General features: G+C 53.6%; 1 protein-coding gene across 1 annotated transcript in view; it reads right to left on the bottom strand.

Moving 5' to 3' along the window:
* Positions 1-14204, bottom strand: part of LOC100093387 — a 65637-nt gene extending 51433 nt beyond the window's left edge. The window contains exons 1-7 of the mRNA XM_039910865.1: positions 13834-14204; positions 11925-11945; positions 8561-8815; positions 7079-7333; positions 5281-5400; positions 2697-2753; positions 56-87 (exon numbers count right to left, since the gene is read on the bottom strand). Of these exons, the coding sequence (XP_039766799.1) occupies positions 56-87; positions 2697-2753; positions 5281-5400; positions 7079-7333; positions 8561-8815; positions 11925-11945; positions 13834-13864 (771 nt within the window). The 5' untranslated portion in view covers positions 13865-14204. The remainder of the gene's footprint in view (positions 1-55; positions 88-2696; positions 2754-5280; positions 5401-7078; positions 7334-8560; positions 8816-11924; positions 11946-13833) is intronic.
* Between the last annotated feature and the right edge of the window lie 9547 nt (positions 14205-23751).

Here is a 23751-nt window from a genome sequence, read left to right as displayed (position 1 = left end):
AGAGGAGAAATAAAAAAGGAGAGTCTCTTTGCAGGTGTCGGAGAATCACACTCACCTCCACCTCGGGCAGGATCTCAGGGGGTCTGGCTGTGGAGGGAAAGGGACGGGGTCGAGCGCTGGGATTGACAACGTGGCAGGGGGCTGGAAGCGGGGCTTTGCGGAAGCGGCGGGGGGGCTCGAGGCCACGAGCCGGGCTAGAAGCGAGGGGACGAGAAGACCCTTCTCTCCCTCCCGCCAGTATTTCAGTTGGGATGAGGGGTCCGGCCCCCAGGTGATGTCTATTCGCTTCTTAGTTGTAGTTGTGCTTTCTCTGAAGTGTAAGCAGCACGGCCTAGGTAAGCAGCATGGCCCGGTGGATAGAGCGTGGGCCTGGGACTCAGAAGGTCATGGGTTCTAATCCTCATATTGCCACTCGTCTGCTGTGTGGCCTTGGGTAAGTCACTTCACTTCATTGTCCCTCAGTCCCCTCATCTGTAAAATGGGGATTAAGACTGTGAGCCCCCTCCGGGTCAGGAACTATATCCAATCTGTTTCTATCTACCCCAGCGCTTAGTACAGTGCCTGGCACATAGTAAGCGCTTAACAAATGCCACAGTTATTATTACCCCTCTTGGAAGAGATATCCTGCCCAGAGAACTCCTCTCTAGTCTTTTTTTTGGGGGGGGACATTTTGTTAAGTGCATACTATGTGCCAGGCAGTGTGTCGGGTCCTCCGACTCCCAGGCCTGTGCTCTTTCCACGAGGCCATGCTGCTTCCCCATACTCTCCAGAACACTTGGTACAGTGCTCTGTACACAGTAAGCGCTCGATAAATACCACTGACTGACACCATATTATCTTCAAGGAGCTCGCAATTTAGCAAGGGAGATAGAGAAGATAGATAATAGATATATACTAAGTGCCCCTAAAATACCACTGATTGTTTGACTGTGGGATTAGGGTGCTGGTTTCAAATGACCCCAGCTCCCCCAAAATGCCTCCCGCCAAAAAATCTGGCCCGGACAGACCCCGGTGGGGAATTCACTGACCACCCTTAGCAGGGGTTTTTGGGGGGCGAGATGGCCTTTCTTTGCTCATGTAGGGAACGTGTCCACTAATTCTGCCATAATGTACAGTTAGAGAAGCAGCGTGGCCTCGTGAATAGACCACGGGCCTGGGAATCAGAAGGACCCGAGTTCTAATCCCCTCTCTGCTACCAAGTCTGCTGAGTGACCTTGGGAAAGTCATTTCACTTCTCTAGGCTTCGGTTGCCTCACCCGTAAACCGGGGATTGAGACAGTGAAACCCATGAGGGACTGTGCCCACCCCAATTTGCCGGCATCCACCCAAGCACTTAGTACAGTGCCTGGCACATAGTAAACGCTTAACAAATACCACAGTTAATAAATACCATCGATTGACTGATGGACCTGGGGTGATGCTTACATATATATATATATATATATTTAGTGAGTGGTATCTATTAAGCACTTACTATGTGCCAGGCACTGTTCTAACTGCTGGATGGTCAACCTACTAGACCCTAGATTCTCCCCACCCTCCCCCATCTCAGATTGGATGTCTGCAGAGCTGCCCCGCTGGCTCTAGGTTGCAGGGAAGGAGTGCAGTGCGATGGGGAGGGGGGCTCCCGGTTTCAGACAGACGGAGGACGGACGGACCCGAAGCACATTCCAACCCCCCACAGCGCCACGCCTGCAGCCCCAAACCCTCTGATGCGACTCCGTATCCCTCTCGGCCGCTTGGGCTTTCCTCTCTCCCCCCTCCCCCCAACCCCTCCCAGAGAGGACCGTGGGCACGGTGCTAACCCCCAGAGAAGGCTGCATTTCCTTGGGAATAAAGTGTTCCCCGAGAGGGGGAGGGATCTCCCTGGCTTGGGGTCATCCCGGCCCATCCGCTCCTGGTTTTTTTCCTCCCATTCCGAGCCGGGAATTAGCCATCTAGGATGGCTTGTTCTGGGCCTCTGCTCTGTAACCCCTATTCCCTGCTTCAGTCTCAACTCCTTTCCTTTCCTCTTCCCCCCTACTTCAAAGCCTTATTGCAGGCACATCTCCCAATCTTAGCCTTCCCTAAGCCCTCCTTTCCTCTTCTCCCACTCCCTTCTGCGTGGCCCCGACTTGCTCCCTTTATTCATCCCCCCCCCTTCCAGCCCCACAGCACTCTCGTCCACATCTGTCGCGTATTTATTTGTATTATTGTCCGTCACCCCCTCTAGACTGTAAGCTCCTTGTGGGCGGGGAATGTGTCTGTTTATTGCTCTACCGTACTCTCCCAAGGGCTTAGTACAGTGCTCTGCACACGGTAAGCACTCAATAAATACGATTAAATGAATGAATGAATCCTGCTCCACTTCCCGGCTCTAGATCCCTCCCTGACCCCAAGCATCCCACAGGAAGTCCTGTCCTCTGGACACCCCTTCTTTCAGGGAAATCTCGGGTTATCGGAGAGGGAGGAAAAGAGAAAGAGAGAGGCTGTGGGCTCCGTCCCATCTCGGTCCCAGGTGCTTCCCTTTTCCTGGGCCCTGCCCAGTCCGGGAGTGGGATACGGAATTGAGCGAGGGGTTTGAGCCTGCTGCCCTCACCCCAACCCCACTGAGCTTCACACAAGCGCCCCCCGCAACGCCCCCCCAACAAACCGCTGGCAAAATGGCAGTGCAGTAGGAGGGGCGGGAAGAAACCCCAGTGGCAAATGACACTCACCTGTATCCTCCGGGGGGGTTTCGTACCCATCCCCGTGCTCAGGGCTTTCTGAAGGAGCTGAGGAGGGGCACATTAGCAGGTTAGTAAGGGGGTTCGGGTAGAGGTTGGGGGTGCGGAGCCAGCAGGCACCGCCTCAGGACTGGATTGGAGAAGGGAAGAGTATCAGTTACGTTAGATTGGAAGCGTCCTGTGGGCAGAGAGTAGGTTCGTTCATTCATTCATATTGATTGAGTGCTTATTGTGTGCAGAGGACCGTACTAAGCGCTCGGGAGAGCACAAGAGGACAGTAAACCGACACATTCCCCGCCCTTAACAAGCTTCCTACATCCCTCCTGCATCATCTAGGCACTTGGATCTGTAATATTCCCAATATTCACCCCACCCTCAGCCCCACAGCATACAAATCCATAATCAATCATCTATATTAACGTCCGGCTCCCGCTCTAGACGTGCCTGCCAATTCGGTTGTGCTGTACTCTCCGGAGCATTTAGCGCAGTGCTCTGCCTAGCGGAGAGAGCACGGGCTCGGCCAGAAGGTTCTAAGCCCGGCTTTCCCGCTCGTCTGCTGCGTGACCTTGGTCAAGTCACTTAACTATTCCATGCCTCAGTTACCTCGTTTATAAAAAGGGGGCTCAAGACTACGAGCCCCGTGTGGGACATGGATTAAGTCCAACTTGATTAGCTTGTATCTACCCCATCACTTAGTCGAGTGCCTGGCCCATAGTAAGCGCTTAACAAATACCACAAAAACTAAGTGCTTGATGAATAATAATAATGATCTCGGCATCTGTTAAGCGCTTACTATGTGCAAAGCACTGTTCTAAGTGCTGGGGAGGCTACAAGGTGATCAGCTTGTCCCACGTGGGGCTCACAGTCTTAACGCCCATTTTACAGATGAGGTCACCGAGGCACAGAGACGTTAAGTGACTTGCCCAAAGTCACACAGCTGACAAGCGGCGGAGCCGGGATAAATGCCACGGATTGACCTGGCGACTGATTCTTTGCCCTCTTTGTGGGCAACAGTCAATAGTCAATAATCGGTAGTCAATACTATTGATTGGTTGATTGATTGTTTTTTAAATTCAACAGTCAGTTGTGTGGCAGCAAGAGTCCAAAGGCCAGCTGAATACTGGGCAAAAGACAGAGCCTTGCCATGTTATAATAATTACGATGGCATTTGTTTAGCTCTTACTGTGTGCCAAGCACTGTTCTAAGTCCCGGGGGAGATGCGAGGTAATCAGGTGGTCCCACGGGGGGGGGGGGGGCTCACGGTCTTAATCCCCATTTTACAGATGAGGTCACTGAGGCACAGAGAAGCGAAGTGACTTGCCCAGAGGTGACAGGTGGCGGGGCCGATATTAGAATCGACGACCTCTGACTCCCAACCCCGTGCTCTTTCCACCGAGCCACGCTGCTTCTCGTGCTATAAAGCCCGCTGTGGGCAGGGATTGTCTCGATTTGTTGCTGAATTGTAATAACGTTGGTATTTGTTAAGCGCTTACTATGTGCCGAGCACTGTTCTAAGCGCTGGGGTAGGCACAGGGGAATCAGGTTGTCCCACGTGGGGCTCACGGTCTTCATCCCCATTTTACAGATGAGGTAACTGAGGCAAGTCGCAAGTGAGGCGACTTGCCCAAAGCCGCACAGCTGACAGACGGCCGAGCCGGGATTTGAACCCCTGACCTCTGACTCCAGAGCCCGTGCTCTTTCCACTGAGCCGCGCTGCTTCCCAAGCGATTAGCACAGTGCTCTGCACACAGTAAGCGCTCCGTAAATACGATCGAATGAATGAATGAATAAAGCCTCAGTCTGCTCACAGAAGGAATAGTCGCGTGCTGTGCACGCAGTAGAAACTCAATGAATATTCTAATAATACTAATGACGGTCGCATTTATTAAGCACGTACTATGGGCCAAGCACTACCCTAAGCGCTGGGGTGGATACAAACAAATTGGGTTGGACACGATGGCGGGGACGGTGTCCGACCCGATCTGCTCGTAGCTACCTCGGCGCTTAGTAGAGTGCCTGGCACATAGTAAGCGCTTCACAGATACCACAGTTATTATTATTATCATTAGACCGTAAGCTCACTGCGGGGAGGGATTGCGCCTGTTAGATTGTCGTACTGTCCTCCCCTAAGCGCTTAGGACAGCCACCTGGGCGCTTACGACAGAGCCTGACACCCAGTAAGCGCTTCACAGATACCGCGGCTATTATCGTTAGACTACGAACCCGTCACTGAGCAGGGATTGTCTCTACCTGTTGCCGAACTGTACATTCCAAGCGCTTAGTACAGTGCTCTGCATGTAGTACGCGCTCAGTAAATACTATCGAATGAATTATTAGACCGTAAGCTCGGCGTGGGGAGGGAATGGGCGTGTTAGATTGTTGTATTGTCCTCTCCCAAGCGCTTAGGACAGTGCCCTGCACACAGTAAGCGCTCAATAAATATGAGCTTACAGTGTGTGTGTACCCAGGTGTAGTTTCCTGGGGTGTACGTGTGTGTCTACGGGGGTGGGGTCTGAGAGAGGGTGGCTCACGGAGCCCACGCAGACGATCGAAGGGGAAGAACGGGAGCACAGACCTGTTTTTCTCCAGATCTTGAAGAAATATACGAGAGCGGCGGCGGTGGCGAATGCGGCGGCGGCCACCCCGAGCCCGCAGAGTGCGGCCAGCATCCCCCACTGGCTCAGGATGCTCCTCCCTGGGCGGGAAGAGAGATCTCAGGATGAAGCCGGACCTTTTGGCCTGCAGAGCCAAGGCCGGAGATTTCCCCGTCCCCCGCTCTCGGCCCTAGGCGGGTTCTCCCCTCTCCCGAACACACGCGACCTCGGTAATAACGATAATTTTGTTTGGGAAGCACTGACTAAGCAGTGGGGCGGAGAGGAGACAATCGGGTCCCCTAGGGGACTCACACTGTGAATAGTCTGAGAAGCAGTGTGGCTCAGTGGAGAGAGACCGGGCCCGGGAGCTAGAAGGTCCTGGGTTCTAATCCCGGCTCCGCCACTTGTCTGCTCTGTGGCCTGGGGCTAGTCACTGGGCCTCAGTGGCCTCATCTGGAAAATGGGGATCGACAGCGTGAGCGCCCCGCGGGGACCGTATCCAACCTGACTAACTTGTATCAACCCCAGCGCTCAGAACAGTGTCTGGCACCTCGTGAGCACTTAAGTACCATAATTATTCATTCATTCAATAGTATGTATTGAGCGCTTACTATGTGCAGAGCACTGGACTAAGCGCTTGGAATGAACGAGTCGGCAACAGATAGAGACGGTCCCTGCCCTCTGACGGGCTCACGGTCTAATCGGGGGGGACGGACGGACGAGAACGAGGGCGATCAATAGAGTCGAGGGGAAGAACGTCTCGTAGAAACAATGGCGACTAAATAGAATCGAGGCGATGTACATTTCATTAACAAAATAAATAGGGTGATGAAAATATATACGGTTGAGCAGACGAGTACGGTGCTGAGGGGATGGGAAGGGAGAGGGGGAGGAGCAGAGGGAAATGGGGGGAAAAGAGGGGAAAAGAGGGTCCCCCCCCCCTCAGAAAGAAGAATTATTCATTCTTCTTAAGTAGGAGAGAGAACAAGGATTGAATCCCCCGTTTGCAGATGTCGGAACCGAGGCACAGAGAAGTGATGCGACTTGCCCAACACCTCAGAGCAGGTGAGTGGCCGAGCGGGGATTAGAACTCAGGTCGTCTGACTTCCAGGACTGTGCTCTATCTACTAGGCCTTGCTGCCCCCTCAGAGGCTGGAGGCAGACTTCGGCCCCCAGGCTGGCGAGAGAGAGAGAGAGAGAGAGAGTGACCAGTGAGCAGGGTCTGAGTGATACCGTCCCCCTTGGGGTGGAGACACATCCGTATCGGCCATCAGCCGATCTTGGCGATCATAACAAACCCTGGATTCCGGTCATTCTTCCCGTTGGCCCAGAGAGGAGGATGAGTGACCTCTCCAAGGTCACCCAGCAGGTCCTGGCCAAACCTGGACAGGAACCCGCCCCCCCCCCCCCCCCCGGCGTGCCCACTCCCAGGCCCGCGTTTCCTCCTTTGCAGCAGCGTGGCTCAGTGGAAAGAGCACTGGGAGTCAGAGGTCGTGGGTTCTAATCCCGGCTCCGCCACTTATCAGCTGCGTGACTTTGGGCAAGTCACTTAACTTCTCCGTGCCTCGTTGACCTCATCTGGAAAATGGGGATTGAGACCGCGAGCCCCACGTGGGACAACCCGGTTACCTTGTCTCGACCCAGAGCTTAGAACGGTGCTTGGCACATAGTAAGCGCTTAACGAATGCCAAAATTATTATTATTATCGACGGGAAACCCTTCCCTCTCAACCTCTCCCCTCGGGGGTTCCCTCCCCCGGCTCAGAGGGGAGGCCCTCACCTCGGACGGTGATGTTGAAGACGGACGACGTGAAGCGTTCGTGGCCCATGGACCCCGAGCAGAAGTAAGAACCGCTGTGGCTTTGGTTGGCCCGAGGGATGGAGAAATTGGAATTCTGGTGGAAGAACTTCAGGGCCTTGCCATCCTGGTAGAAGATCACTTTATACAAGGGGTGATTCTTCCAGCTGTGGCATCTCAGTACCACGGGTTCCCCCTCCAGGAACACCGAGCCGGTGGCCTGCAGCAGTAGCCAATCTGGAAGAGAAACGTAATAATAATTATGGTATCTGTTGAACGCTTAGTATGCGTCAGGCACTGTACTAAGTCCTGGGGTGGAGACGAGCAAATGGAGTTGGACACGGTCCCTGTCCCTCCTGGGGCTCACGGTCTCAATCCCCATTTTACAGCTGAGGTAACTGAGGCACGGAGAAGTGAAGTGACTTACCCGAGATCACACAGCAGACCCGGCAGAGCCCAGGGAGGCACAGGTTGGGAGGCCTCCGCTCGGCACCCGAGCCAGGGGCGTCGGGGTGAGTCAATAGTATTTACTGAGCGCTTACTGAGTGCAGAGCACTGTACTAAGCGCTTGGGAGAGGACAGTAGGGCAAGAGAACGGACACGTTCCCTGCCCAGAAGGAGCTTACGGTCTGGAAGGGGAGACAGACATGAATAGAAATAAATCAAATGGCAGACGTGGACAAAAATGCTGTGGGGTTGGGAGGGAGGGATGAATAAAGGGAATAAAGTCAGGGAGACGCAGAAGGGAGGGGCAGAAGAGGAAAGGGGGGCTCAGTCAAGGAAGGCCTCTTGGAGGAGATGGGCCTTCGGGAAGGCTTTGAAGGTGGGGGAGAGTCATCAGCTGTCGGATTCGAGGAGGGAGAGCGTTCCAGGCCAGAAGCAGGTTGCGGACGAGAAATCGGCGGTTAGACGAGATCGAGGTACAGTGAGAAGCTTGGCATTACACCGTGGTTATTAAACCTTCCCAAGCGTTGCTCTGAGGCGGACATGAACCTAAACAGCCAGGTTCCACTCCTCAAGGGAAGACACTGATGCCCAATCCCAGACTCTCACCCCTTGCCCTTTTTTTTAATGGTATTTGTTAAACACTTACTACGGTGCCAGGCACTGTACTAAGCGCTGAGGTAGATTCAAGCTAGTCAGGTTGGACGCAGTCCCCCTCCCAGATGGGGCTCACAGTCGTCATCCCCATTTTAGAGACCAGTCAGTGGCATTTGCTGAGGTCACGCTGTGTGCAGAGCACTGTGCTAAGCACTGTACTAACAATGTAACGGACACTTTCCCCGGCCCCAGAGATAAGGGAACTGAGGCCCAGAGAAGTGAAGTGACTTGTCCGAGGTCACGCAGCAAGTGGGGGGACTGGGTTTAGAACTCAGGTCCCTCTGACTCCCGGGCCCGTGCCATTCCCCCGTCTCCCTCCCTGCCCGCCCCCCAAATCTCAGCCCCCTCCTCCTCAGCCCTCACCGCTGTAGACGTCCAGCCTCACGGGATCGCTGAGCGCGGAGCCCCCCGTCCGGCACCGGTACTCCCCGCTGTCGTTGAAGGTGATCTCCTGGATGCTGTAGCTGGGGGTCTGGATCCCGAGGACCGTGCCGTTGTGGAACCACTGGGTGACATCCCCCGAAGGATCGGGGCTGCCACAGTTCAGCGTCACACTGTCCGTCCTGAACACATTGATCCATGGCGGGCTCAGGATCAGCACGGACTTCGGGGGGTCGTCTGAGGCGGGCAGAGAGGGGAGAGGGATTAGAAAGGAGACCTCTGAGAGTCTGGCACCGAACCACTCAGAGCGTATGTGGCAAAGATATCCAGATCATGCAATCGCAGACAGAAACTCCCAAATAATAAGAATTATATTTGTCAAGTGCTCACTATGTGCCCCGTACTAAGCGCTGGGGTGGATACCGGCAAATGGGGTCGGACACAGTCCCCGTCCCACTTGGGGCTCACGGTCTCCACCCCTATTTTACAGGGGAGGCAACGGAGGCCCAGAGAGGCGAAGTAACTTGCCCGAGGCACAGAGCAGACACACGGTGGAGCCGGGATTAGAACCCATGACCTTCCGACTCCCAGGCCCGGGCTCTATCCGCTACACCACGCAGCCTGGAGCCTGCAAGTTTCCACTGAATTTGCATGAAGCTGAAACCGACGGTCCTCGGGGCAACCGACGGACCTGGTGAGTAGCAGTAATAATAAAAATGGTACTTGCTGAGCACTTACTACGTGCCAAGCACTGTTCTAAGCCCTGGGGTAGATATAAGGTAAAGAGATTGGACAGAGTCTCGGTCCCCCATGGGGCTCGCACTCTTAATCCTCATTTTACAGACGAGGGACCTGAGGCCCAGAGAGGTTAAGTAACTCGACCCAGGTCACGGAGCAGACCCGCCAGATCCTTCGGACTCCAAGGCCCCCGCTCTGACCGCTCGGCCACGCTGCTTATTTGTCATCATACGTGAAGTTAGAGCCACGTGGGACGAGGACCGTGACCGACCTGATAAAACTCGTGTCGACCCCAGAGCTCAGAACGGTCATCGACAGACGGTAAGAGCTTAACAAATACGGGAAAAGAGAAAAAAAGCAAAGTTGTTAGATGAGCTGACTCAGTTTCTCAGATCCGGGAGGGGAAGATTCGGCCCCACCCCTGCTGTGGTTTCCTCAGAGCCCGGCAGAGCCGGCCTCGGTAGGCCTCGGGGACTCGGGGAGGGTTGAGGGAAAGTGGGGCGGTGCTGCGGGGAGACGATCGCTCGTCGACTCCTGTCCTCCGACCCGATAATGATAATAATAATAATGATTGTGATATTTGTCTTGTGCTTGCTGTGTCCCAGCCGCTGTACTTAGTACACAGTACTAGTACGTGGTATAGTGTAGCATAGCATAGTACGTAGTACCCAGAACAGAGTAATAGCGTACTAAGAAGCAGCGTGGCTCAGTGGAAAGAGCCCGGGTTCCGGAGTCGGAGGTCATGGGTTCGACTCCCGGCTCTGCCACTCGTCAGCTGTGTGACTGCGGGCGAGTCGCTTCACTTCTCTGGGCCTCAGTTACCTCATCTGGAAAATGGGGATTAAGATGTGAGCCTCACGTGGGACGACCCGATGACCCCGTATCCACCCCAGCGCTTAGAACAGTGCTCCGCACATAGTAGGCGCTTAGCAAATACCAACATTATTCTTATTACAAGCAAATCGGCTTGGACGCAGTCCCCGTCCCATGTGGGACTCACTCTTAATCCCCATTTTCCGGATGAGGGAACTGAGGCACAGAGAAGTTAAGTGAATTGCCCAAGGTCACACAACAGACATCGCCTTCACCTTCTGACTCCCAGCCCCGTGCTCTGTCCACTACATCATGTTGCTTCTCTCTAGGCGCCCAGCCCCTCCCCACCTCGCCGTCGGTCAGAAAGCGGGGGGCGAGTTGGGGGGCTGTGAGGCCTCGGACATCGAGTCTGCGGTTTGCTCCCCTAATGCCAAGCTACTCCCTCTGGCCTGGAATGCCCTCCCGCTTCGGATCTGACAGATCATCAGGCTTGGACCTCAGAGGACACGGGTTCTAATCTCGGCTCCTCCACTCGTCTGCGTTTAGCCTTGGGCAGATCACATCACTTCTTTGCGCTTCGGTTCCCTCATCTGTAAAACGGGGATTAAGACCGTGAGCCCCATGCCGGACGGGGACTCTATCCAACCCGATTTGTTTGTATCTCCCCCAGCGCTTAGTACAGTGCCTGGCACATAGTAAGCGCTTAACAGATACCACTATCATTACTATTACCTCCTCCAAGAGGCCTTCCTTGACTCGCCCCTTATTCCCCCAACCCCTTTGCTCGCGGGAATCAGAAGGATCTGGGTTCCAATTCGGGTTTCGCCACGTGTGTAATTTATCTGGAATTTATTGATTATCTATGGTGTATTGATTTATACTAATGTCTGTTGCCCCTCTAGACTGAAAGCTCAGTATGGGCAGGAAGTTTCTCTGTTTATTGTTACAGCGCACTCTCCCAAGTGCTTAGTACTCTACACAGAGTGCGCTCAATAAATAACAGTCTGACCGACACTTGAATACTCACCCCCACCCCACAGTACATATACGAACAGTGCTCGGCACATAGTAAGTGCTTAACAAATACCGTTATTATTATTATACGTTGCTGCTTCCCCTAACTGTAATTTACTTTCATGTCTGTCTCCCCCTCTAGACAAAAATTAATGATACTTGTTAAGCACTCACTCTGTGCCAATCACTGTTCCAAGCACTAGGGCAGATACAAGTAAATCATGTTGGACACGGTCCCCTGTCCCACGTGGGGCTCACGTTCTTAATCCCCATTATACAGATGAGATAACTGAGGCTCGGAGAAGTGAAGTGACTTGCCCAAGGCCACACAGCACACGTGTGGCGGAACCAGGATTGGAACCCAGATCCTTCTGACTCCCAAGCCCATCCTAAGCCATGCTGAACTCCCATGTAGGCTAAGCTAAGCTCCTTGTGGGCAGGGATCACGTCTAGCCACTCTAGCGTGCTGCGTTCTGAACGCGGCTTCGTGGCAAGAGCCCGGGCTTGGGAGTCAGAGGTCAGGGGTTTGAATCCCGGTTCTGCCGCCTGTCAGCTGTGTGACTTTGGGCGAGTCACTTCACTTCGCTGTGCCTCAGTTCCCTCATCTGTAAAATGGGGAGGAAAACTGTGAGCCCTCCGTGGGACAACCTGATTACCTTGTATCTACCCCGGCGCTTAGAACAGCGCTTGGCACATAGTAAGCGCTTAGCAAATATCAACATTATTGTTATTATTATTATTACTATTGATCGATTGCTCGTTTGATTAGGCAAGGACTCACCGGCTCGTCCGCCACCAGGAGCTGCAAGAAACCAGAGAAGGAAGATGAGTGAAGCCGCGGGGGTCGGGGTCTCATCCCCCCATACTTCCACAGGAGAAGGTCTGAGAGGCCGGTGGAAACGCTCAACGCCATTTATTTTTAGGTTGCGAAGGAGGAAGTGCCTTATGGGGTGGCCTGCAGCTAAGGCAGGTTGTCCAGCGTCGGAGGAGTTGGACGGGGAGTGAGGAAGATGGGGAGGTAATAATAATAATAACAATAACTGCGTTATTCATTAAGCACTTACTAAATGCCAGGATTGTATGGAGGGCGGGTGGTGTGTGTGTATGAAGCAACGTGGTCTAGTGGAAAGAGCATAGGCCTGGGAGTCAGAGGATGGGAGTTCTAATTCTGGCTCTGCCCCGTGCATGCTGTGTGACCTTGGGCAAGTCACTTAACGTCTCTGGACCTCAGTTCCCTCATCTGGGAAATGGGGATTCAGACTGTGAGGCCCACGTGGGCCAGGGACTGTGTTCCATCTGATTACCTTGTATCTACCCCAGTGCTTAGAACAGAGCTTGGCATATAACAAACACCTAACAGATACCATAATAATTACTATTATTCTTGCTAAGCCCTGGGATAGATACGAGATAATCAGGTCCCCCCAGGGGCTCACGGTCTAAGTAGGAGGGAGAATAGGTATGGAACCCCCATTTTGCAGATGTGGGAACTGAGGCACAGAGAGGTGAAGCGACTTGCCCAAGGTAGCACAACAGACAAGAGGCAGAGCCGGGATTACAATGCAGGTCTTCTGGCTCCCAGGCCTGGGGTCTTTCCACCAGGTCGAACTGTTTCTTTCCAACCCAAGGCTGCAAGGGGGTGGGGATGGGGGTTTAGACCCGAACACCACCCTCCCACTCTTGGTAATGGGGGACCAAGAGGGAAGCGGATGTGGGGATGTGGGGATGTGGGTTTGAGACCTGAGAGAGGCAGGTTTTATGGCTCTGTGAGTCTGTGAAATGGTCCCTAACTCGGACTTTGGTGTGTGGGGGGTGGGGAGGCGGAGGGGAGAGAAGGGAAGAGGGAAGATGAAGATAATAATAGTAATGATCGTTTTTGTTGAGCGCTTACTACGTGCCAGGCACCGTACTAAGCGCCGGGATGGATATAAGCAAAGAGAGCTGGACACAGTCCCCGTCCCACGTAGGGCTCACGGTCTCAATCCCCACTTTACAGGTGAGGTTACCGCGGCTCAGAGAAGTGAAGTGACTTGCCCAAGGTCACATAGCGACAGAGCGGAGGGAGGGGTCGATCTGCTAGAGTGATAAGATTCTTCAGAGCGCACCCCTCACCCCCCCCCCCCAGAGAGATAGCCACCCTCCAACCCTCACCCCTGACTCCCCAGAGACAATGAAATGGTTTCTGAGCTCCCATCCTGTTCACCCGGGTGTCTGTGCCCCAAAGTGGGGGCGGGGAACAGGGGAGATTTGCCATGCCTGCGGACGGGCGGTGCCCCTGCCCCACCCCGGGGCATCAAGCCCCCTGCCCTCCCTGGAGATGGGCACCAAGCCCAGTCAGGGGGAATAGAGACTTCTAGAGCAAATCCTGTCCTCAGTCGGAGCGACCCCCCCCCCCATTCTCTTTGCCTGAATATGCTGCCACGAGCCCCCCACCCCCACCCCCCGCCTAAGCCCCCCTACCTCGAGCCGTGGAGACCTAGCTTCCGAGGAGAGTCCGGCTTAACGGCCTCCCCCCGGTTTCCACCAACCACTCCTGGCTCTAGCCTTGCCAGCGCGGCCCAGTCCCTGCCTCCTACCTAGGTGGACCCAGTGACCCGGGAACAGTGCCCAGACCTGGGGCAGGATTCCAGGCCCCTCCCCCTGCTCTTACCCCCCCACCTCTCTAGGAATCCCCCTGCAGGGTCACTCACCCAACACCAGCAGAGCAGTCAGCAGCAGCATGAGGAAGAAGGGGGCTGACCGGACTTCAGCTTGAGGGTGGCCTGTGCTCGGGGCCGGGGGGACGGAGAAGGGGGGAGCCGAGGAGAACCCGGGGTCTCACAGCAGACCTCCGGAGGTCTCAGAGGTCTCCCCCGCCCCTGCACCGGGCAGAGTGATGGCCAGGGCCGAGGAGTCCCCCGATTATCTTTCAAAGAAAGAGGAAATGAGCCGTGGAATTTTGTCTCATTGCAGCGGCCCTCGGTCCCTCAGCCAAATCGCGGCTTCCGCCGCCCAGGCCCTGCCCACCCCCAGATGGGGGCAGGCCCCTGCCAAAACTCCCGATTCTGAGGAATTTCAGAAAAACAAATCCGCGACCTCCGCCCGCTGCCCCCGCTGGGGTGAAGGACAAGGCCTGGCCATCGAGCACGCCCCCTCCCCCAACCCTTGGCTGTTTTCCCGGGTCTCTGCACACACTGGTTTGGTTTAGTGGATCGAGCACGGGCCTGGGAGTCAGAAGGACCTGGGTTCTGACCCCGGGCCCACCACGTATCTGTTGTGTGTGACCTTAAGCAAGTCGCTTCACTGCTCCGAGCTCATCTGGCCTCATCTGTCAAATGGAGATTAAGAGCGTGAGCCCCACGTGGGACCGGGACTGTGTCCAACCTGATTAATTTGGATCTACCCCAGTGATTAGAACAGTGTTTGACACATAGTAGGCGCTTAATGAGTACTAAAATCATCGCTGGGGCAAGGCTGGGACACAGGGAGGGAAGGAGGGAGGGTTGGATGGAGAGAGGGAGGGAAAGAAGAGAGAGACAGAGGGAGGAGAGAATGGGGAGAAGGAGTGGGGAGAGGAACGAAAGGAGGGAAAGAAACGAGAGAAGGCCCAACTCTCCGAAGCGCTAAGTACAGTGCTCTGCACACAGTAAGTGCTCAGTAATAACGACTGACTGATCGAGATCGATAGGGAAAGAGGAAGGTAGGTAAGGAGAGGAGGGAGGGAGGAAGGAAGGGAAGAAGGGGGGAGGAAGCTCCAGACAGGGTGAAGGGTGTTAGCGAGACGTCGGTCGAGGGAGAGGGGAGGGTGAGTAGGTTATCTTGAGAGGAACGAGAGCTGCCCCTGTGTCCCACCCAGATACCTCAGTAAGCCCACGGAGCACTGTACCCCTTCCAGATGCCACATTTCAGTGCCCAGGGTGGGCAGATGCCAACCTCCCTACCTACCTGACCCGAGGCAGCCCAGCCTAGTGGACAGAGCGCGGAGCTAGGAAACGAGACCCAGGTTCTAGTCTCAGTTTAGCTACTGACTTCCTGTGTGACTATGGGCAAGTCATATAGCTTCTTTGGGCCTCAACTTTGCCATCTGTAAAATGAGGATAAAGTACCTGCTATCTTTCCTTTTTTTTAAAAAAACCCCAAACCTATGGTTTTTGTTAAGCGTTTATTATGCGCCATGCACTGGGGTAGGTACAAGATAATCAGGTCCCACAGAGGACTTACAGTCTAAATAGATGGGAGAAGGGGTTCTGAACCCCCATCTGGCAGATGAGGAACTCAAAGCCCAGAGAAGCGAAATGACTCGCCGGAGGTCAGACTGCAGACGTCTGGATTACTGTGTCAGCCTTCTCTCTGACCTCCCTTCCTCCTCTCTCGCCCTGCTCCGGTCTATTCTTCACTCCGCTGCCCGGCTCATCTTCCTGCAGAAACGCTCTGGGCATGTCACTCCCCTTCTTAAACACCTCGGGTGGTTGCCTATCGACCTCCGCACGAAACAAAAACTTCTCACTCTAGGCTTCGAGGCTCTCCGTCACCTTGCCCCCTCCTACCTCTCCTCCCTTCTCTCTTTCTACCGCCCACCCCGTAGACTCCGCTCCCCCGCCGCCCACCTCCTCACCGTCCCCCGTTCTCGCCTGTCCCGCCGTCGACCCCTGGCCCACGTCCTCCCGCGGTCCTGGAATGCCCTCCCTCCTCACCTCCGCCGAAGTAACTCTCTTCCCCTCTTCAAAGCCCTACTGAGATGTACATCATCCTGATTCTATTTATTTGCCGTTGTTTTTATGAGATGTTCTTCCCCTTGACTCTATTTATTGCCATCGTTCTTGTCTGCCCGTCTCCCCCGATTAGACCGTAAGCCCGTCAAAGGGCAGGGACTGTATCTGTTGCCGACTTGTACATTCCAAGCGCTTAGTACAGTGCTCTGCACATAGTAAGCGCTCAATAAATCCTACTGAATGAATGAACCTCCTCCAAGAGGCCTTCCCAGACTGAGCTTCCCCTTTTCCCTCTGCTCCCTCTGCTGCCTCTCTGCCCCCCCTTCACCTCCCCTCAGCTAAGCCTCCTTCCCCCCCTTTTCCCTCTGCTCCCCCCCCTCCCTTCCCCTCCCCTCAGCACTGTGCTCGTCTGCTCGTTTGTATATATTTTTATTACCCTATTTATTTTGTTAATGAGATGTCCATCCCCTTGATTCTATTTATTGCTATTGTTTTTGTCCGTCCGTCTCCCCCGATTAGACTGTCAGTGGGCAGGGATTGTCTCTATCTGTTGCCGAATTGTACGTTCCAAGCACTTTGTACAGTGCTCTGCACATAGTAAGCGCTCAGTAAATACTGTTGAATGAATGAATGAAAGTGTCAGAGCCGGGATCAGACCCCAGGTCCTCTAACTCCCAGGCCCGGGCTTCTTCCACTAGGCCACGGTGATTCTCTAGACTTGTGAGTCCTGTGTGGCGGGAGTCCTTTGCCCGGCTGACTATCTTGTATCTTCCCCAGGGCTTAACGCAGAGTCAGTCCACAGTAAATACCACCTCGAAACTAACTCTGGTCTCTGCAGCGGGTGTGAAGTGGGTGTGAAGTGGGTGTGTGGGGAGGAGACAGCTTTCTACCCCCATTACACTCTGTCCAAGTTTTCTCCCAATAGTCAATCAATCAGTCGACGGTACTTATAGAGTCCTTACTCTGCGCATGGCACTGTACTAAGCACTCGGGAGAGTACGACGCAACAGAAATAGTGGAACCGCTTCCTGCCCCTAACGAGTTTACAATCTAGCCTAGTTTACAGTCTAGTCTGGTCTGATCTGACTCCGAAAATCCCCCTGACCCCCCGATAAAGACCACCCCATGTTCCTTGGGGACAGATAGGGCTCTCCCACAAGATATGAGAGTCTTGGAGAGGGTCCATCAATTAATCAATGGTATTTATTGAGTGCGAGCTCGCTGGGATATGGGAACGAATCTCTGTTGTAGTGTACTTTCCCAAGCGCTTAGTACAGTGCTTCGCACCTGGTAAGCGCTTGGTAAATACCACGGATTAATTGATCGCTTACCGCGCGCAGCTCACTGTACTAAGCCCTTGGAGAAGACCCACCCAATCCTATTTTTCTTGGCTTGTTAGCCTCTAGAAGCCCATCCCAAGTCCCACACCGATTGTTCCCTACCCAAGAGCCCCCCCAACGCCCCCCTGATTTCCCTCTGCCCCTGACACTCCAAATCTGTGGCGCCTGGAGCTATCAGCTCAAGGAAGCCAAAAAGGCCACACCGAGCCATTCGGTTTCATGTACTTGGGCCGGTTTCTCTTCCTCTTCCTGCTCCACTTGACCCTTGAAGTAAAATCTTGTGATTCCTTTTAGGTTCATCGGGTTTCTCGGCAGGAACAGGGATATTCCTCTTCTGGGCTGCCAGAAGCTTCCGGAAGGAGCCGGGGAGAAGGGCGAAGGGGGAGCGAGGGGTGTGTGTGGGTGTGTGTAAGCCGCAGATCGCCGCTGGTGGAAATCCAGATGTCAGGCTGAAACTTTGTCCGCTTCAGGTTTATCCTTGCGTTCTTCAACTCTGCCTTCTCCTCTGCCCGATAAATTTAATTCTCCACCCTTATCGACACCCTTGCCCATCGTCCTTTCCAGTTGTTCCAGACATTTAACTCCTTCCTCAAACCCCCTCTCTCAGTCTCCTCCCTCATCCCTTGCCCCTAATAACCTGGCCTCCTACTTTACTGAGAAAATTGACACTATCAGGTGTGATCTCCCTAAAATTTCCCCTATCCCTCCCCACTCCCTCCCCCAGCCTGCCCCTTCTCCAACTCTCCCATCTTTCCCAGCAGTATCTCTAGAAGAGAAATCCTGCCTTCTCTCAAAATCTACGCCATCCCCCTGCGCATCTGACCCCATTCCCTCGCACCTCATCACAACTCTTGCCCCCTCCCTTCTTCCCTCCCTAAGCCATCTTCAACGGATCGCTCTCCAGTGGCTTCTTCCCCACTGCTTTCAAACATGCTCGTGTCTCCCCTCTCCCATCTTCCTCCAGTTCCTCTTCCTTGGCTTCCTCCAGTTATTGCCCCATCTCCCACAGACCATTCCTCTCTAAACTCCTTGAGCAAATCGTATACATCCGCTGCCTCAAGTTCCTCTCCTCCAATTCTCTCCTCGACCCCCTCCAATCTGGCTTCTATCTCCTTCACTCCACAGAAAGCGCCCTCTCGAAGGCCACCAGTGATTTCCTTCTTGCCAAATCCAACGGCCTCTACTCTACCCTAATCCTCCTCGACTGCTCAGCCGCCTTTGACGCTGTCGACCAGACCCTTCTCTTAGAAACAATAACCAATCTTGGCTTCACTGACACCGTCCTCTCCTGGTTTTCCTAGCTCTCCGGCTGCTCATTCTCAGTCTCTTTCACGGGCTCCTCCCCTGCCTCCCACCCACTGTGGGACCCTCCTCTTAAACGGACCTTCTCACTGTACCTCGACCTCGTCTGTCTCAGCTCCGACCCCTCGCCCACGTCCTGCCTCTGGCCCGAAACCCCCTCCCTCCTCCTTACCTTGGGCAAGCCACTTCACTTTTCTGGGCCTCAGTCGCCTCATCTGTAAAATGGGGATTCAGTCATTCAATCGTATTTATTGGGCGCTTCCTATGTGCAGAGCACCTTACTAAGCGCTTGGTTTGTACAAATCGGTAACAGAGACGGTCCCTGCCCTTTGACGGGCTTACGGTCTAATCGGGGGAGACGGACAGACGAGAACAACGGCAATCAATAGAAGCGAGGGGAAGAACATCTCATTAAAACAATAGCAAATAAATAGAATCAGGGTGACGGACAACTCATTAACTAAATAAATAGGCTGATGAAGATATATACAATCGAGCGGACGAGTACAGTGCTGAGGGGATGGGACGGGCGAGGGGGAAAGGGGGGAGAAGAGGGTTTAGCTGCAGAGAGGTGAAGGGGGAGGGTAGAGGGAGCAGAGGGAAAAGGGGAGCTCAGTCTGGGAAGGCCTCTTGGAGGAGGTGAGCTTTCAGTAGGGTTTTGAAGAGGGGAAGAGAATGAGTTTGGCGGGGATGAGTCTGATGTGGGACGGGGGCTGTGCCCAACCGGATTTATAGCAACTCCAGCGCTTAGTACAGTGCCCGGCACACAGTAGGCGCTTAACAAGTACCAGAGTTAGAGTGTCACCGAGGCCAGAAGGGGGCGCTGTTAGGCCACCGTTGGCCTTCTGCAGAGGTAACAGGAGAGAGCAGCAAGGCTTTTCGTTTGGGTTCCCCCTCGGGGCCCTTCCTTCCTCCTGTCCAACCCCCTTTGGGTCCGTCCCTCCAAACCCGGAATGGTCCCCAAGGCTCTCCGATGCCAAGCCGGTGTGGATGTGCGGGTCCCTGTACTTTAGGGAAGCAACGTGGCCTAGTGGAGAGAGCACAGGCCCTGGCAGTCAGAAGGTCGTGGCTTCTCATCTCCGCTCTGCCCCTCGTCTGCTGGTTGACATTAGGCTAGTCACTTCACTTCTCCGGGCCTCAGTTTCCTCATCTGAAAAATGGGGATTGAGACCGGGACTCTGTTAAGCACTTACTACGGGCGCCGTTCTAAGCGAAGATACAGGGTAATCGGGTTGTCCCACGTGAGGCTCACGGTTAATTCCCATTTTACAGGATGAGGGAACTGCGGCACAGAGAAGTTAAGTGACCCGCCCACAGTCACACAGCTGACAAGTGGCAGGGCTGGGATTCGAACCCATGACCTCTGACTCCCAAGCCCAGGCTCTTCCCACTGAGCCACGCTGCTGATGCCTGCCACATAGTAAGCACTTCATAAATACCGTGATTATGATTATTATTTCACAAATACTTGTGACACAGGCTGCTCCCTGTCAGACCGGACAAAACGGCTTCTTTTTAAAAAAAATAGTATTTGTTAAGCGCTTACTGTGTGTTTACTTAGGCACTGTACTGAGCACTGGGGTAGATAGAAGCACATCAGGTTGGACACAGATCACATGGGACTCACAGCCTCAGTCCCCATTTTGCAGAAAAGGGAAATGAGGCCTAGAGAAGCAAAATGATTTGCCCAAAGTCCCACAGCAGACAAGTGGCAGAGCCGGGATGAGAACCCAGGTCCTTCTTATTCCCAGACCGTGCTCTATCCACTAAGGCACGCTGCTTCCCAAACTGATGATCTTGTAACTATCCCAGCACTTTAATATAGTACCTGGTACGTAATAAGCGCTTAACAAATACCATAAAAAAGGAGACTGTTTCATCTGCCTAGAGTATGTCTATCCCAGTGCTTAGTACAGTGCTTGGCACATAGCAAACCCTTAGAAGATAGCACAGTTAGTATAATTATTATCTGGGGTGCAAGGAGGAGGAGACAGGATAGAAGCTGGGGAGAAGGTCGAACTCCATTTTCCCTCTGGGTTTGAGACTGAATCAGCTGGATCACCACATGGAACTTTCATGCGATTCACTCAATTGTATTTATTAAGCGCTTACCGTGTGCAGAGCACTGTACTAAGCGTTTGGGAGAGTATTATGCAACGGTAAACAGTGACAATCCCTGCACACAATGAGCTCACAGTCTCGGGGGGGGGGGGGGGGAAGGGGACGGGGGGGGGGTGTTATCCCCTGAGCCATCAACGATGAGACATGAGACAGAACCATGGTGGGGCGGGGAGGAGAGGGGGGTTGGTTGGGAGAATTCTAGAAACTTCTGGCCACAGCAGCTTGGGCCCGCTGGGGGAAGTGAGAGGTCCCAGCAACCTGAACTGGGAGAGGGGCTGGGGGGAAGAGGGGCACTCATCTGTAAACTCAGACTGTAAACATATCTCAGTCAATCAATCAATAATTGAGCACTTACTGTGTGCAGACCACTGTACTAAGAGCTTGAGAGAGTAGAATATAGTCATAAACAGACACATTCCCTGCCCACAGTGAGCTTACATAGAGATGTGTCTCTAGACCGTAAGCTTGTCTCTAAATTGAAAGCTCACAGTGGGCAGGGAACATGTCTGTCAGCTCTGTTATATTGTTATAGTGTAGTCTCCCAAGCGCTTAGCACAGTACTTTGCACACAGTATGCACCCGATAAATGAGATTAATTGACTGATACAGTGAGAGAGGCTTTCAACCTGTCTTCCTTCCTTTCCTTTGGGGGTAGATGGCTGGGAAGCAGTGTTGCCTAGTGGACGGAGCCCAGGCTAGGGAGTCGGAAGACCTTGTGTGGTAATTTCCCAAGGGCTTAGTACAGGGCTCTGCACACAATAAACACTTAGTAAATACGATTGATTGATTGACCTGGCTTCTCATCCAAGCTCAGCCGATTGTGTGACCTCAGGCAAGTCACTTAATTTTCTCGTGCTTCAGTTCCCTCATCTGCAAAATGGAGATTTAATATCCGTTTTCCCTCCTGCGTAGACTGCGTCACGTAGGACCCTTTTGTTCCGATAAAACGATACGTGTTAAGCATTTACTATGTGCCAGGCACCATATTATCATTCTATTAAGTGCAGGGGTTGACACAAGCTCATCAGGTTGGAGCCCCTGTCCCACGTGGGGCTGGCAGTCTTAATCTCCATTTTACAGATAAGGGAACCGAGGTTTAGAGAAGTGAAGTGACTTGCCCAAGGTCACAGCGGACAAGTGGCGGAGACAGGATCGGAACCCAGGTTCTTCTGATTTCCAGGCTCTATCCGTTAAGCCACGCTGCTTCTCAGACTACTAAGGCCCAGGGCAGGATGCGTACACTGAAAAGAGGAGTGAAAATGTCGATAGAGCCAGTGACGACGGTAAGCAGTAAACAATAAACTGCTAACCACACGAGCTTTTTTAGGTAGCTGAAGGGATGACGCGAACAGAGGATGAATCAGACAGGGGATCTAGAGTCGCTAGCCAACTGAGGGCCGAGGTGGATCGGGATTAAACGGGCCTCTGCTCTGCCTGCCCTGTTGAGATGGGGAGGAGAAAGAAATCAGGCAGAGGGTCTCCTGGAAAGCTTGCCTGCTGTGTGAGCTTGGGCAAGTCACTTCACTTCTCTGGGCCTCAGTTCCCCCCATTTGAAAATGGAGATTGAGACTGGGAGCCCCAGGACAGAAGTGGACTGTGTTCAACCTGATTAGCTTGTTATCTTTCCCAGCGCTCAGTACAGTACCTGGCACATTGTAAGCTCTTAAATACCATAAATAAAACAGAACAAAATAGTTGGCGAGGGTAGTGAGGCTTTAAGTTATCTCCCAACTCTTCTTCCACCCCTTTTCCTCTCTCTCTCAGCCCCTTCCTCCCTCCCTCCCTCTCCCACTTCTTCCCTCTTTCAGCCCCTTCCTCCTTCACAACGCTCCTCCCTCCCTCCCTCACACCTCCTTCTCCCTTTTCTCTTTCCTTCCCTCCTCCTTCCCTTGACCTGCTACTGTCATTCAATGTCTCCCACGACCCTGGGGAGGAAATCCAACCGGTCTCCACGTCCTCTTCTTTCCAGGCTTGTCCTAGAGCCAAGGCTGGAATGGAGGAGCCGGCGGGGGGGGGGGGGGGGGCGGGGGAAGAGATTGAGGGGAGGTTGGGGCAGCTAGAGGCACAGCTGTAGGCTTTTGGGGGTTCCCCCTAAATTTTACCCTCCTGCCACTTCCTCTCCCTCTTCAGGAACCCAGCTAATTCATTCTATCCCAACCCACCAGACTTTGATCTGGCATGTCCCTGCCCAAATCCATGCAGAGATCACCAGTTGATGGTATTTTTTTTTAATGGTATTTGTTAAGCGCTTATTATGTGTCAGCCACTGCACTAAGCACTGGGGTAGATAGGAGCAAATTAAGTAGGACACGGTCCCTGTCTCACATGGGGCTCGTAGCCCCAATTCCCATTTTACAGATGAAGTAACTGAGGCCCAGAGAAGTGAAATGACTTGCCCAAAGTCTCACAGGAGACAAGTGGCAGAACCGGGATTAGAACCCAGGTCGTGCTCTATCCACTAGGCCATGCGGCTTCTCCCAGTCGATCAATCAAGGGTATTTATTGAGTTCTTACTGTATGCAGAGCACTTTACTAAGTCAGAAGGACCTGGGTTCTAATCCTGACTCTGCCATATTTCTGCTGTGTGACTTGGGCAAGTCACTTCACTTGTCTGGGCCTCAGTTCCCTCATCTGTAAAATGGGGATGAAGACTGTGAGCCCCCAGTAGGACAGGGCCCGTGTCCAGCCCGATTTGCTCGTACCCGCCCCCCGGCGCTTAGTACAGTGCCTAGCCCACAGTAAGCACTTAACAAATACCACAATTATTACTGTCATCGATTAACTCGAATGGACACCTCCCACTGGGAGAAAGCCACCAGGCTAGGAAGCGGGAGGACCTAAAGAGCCTAACCTCAGTTTCCACGGGCATTTCTCAGCAATGATCTCCCCCAGATCCCTCTCAGGTTTTTATTACCCCTCACCCCCGTTTTACAGATGAGGAAACTGAGGTCCAGAGAAGTTTCACAACTAGCCCAAGGTTGCACAGGAGACCAGTAGCACAGCTGGGACCCAAAACCCGGGCCTCTCAACTCTTTCCACCAGACCGCACTGCCCCTCCAGTTTCTCTTTTGATTCACCGGGCTCCGCCGAGGAGTCTATCTTCAAGAAACGGCCAGGGAAGCTGGTTGGGTGAGAGAGGAGTGAAGGCAGAGTG

Source organism: Ornithorhynchus anatinus, chromosome X5, assembly GCF_004115215.2.
Source record: "Ornithorhynchus anatinus isolate Pmale09 chromosome X5, mOrnAna1.pri.v4, whole genome shotgun sequence".
Lineage (NCBI taxonomy): Eukaryota > Metazoa > Chordata > Mammalia > Monotremata > Ornithorhynchidae > Ornithorhynchus > Ornithorhynchus anatinus.
Note: the sequence above shows the minus strand (reverse complement) of the source record. Positions and strands in the feature narration are given on the sequence as shown.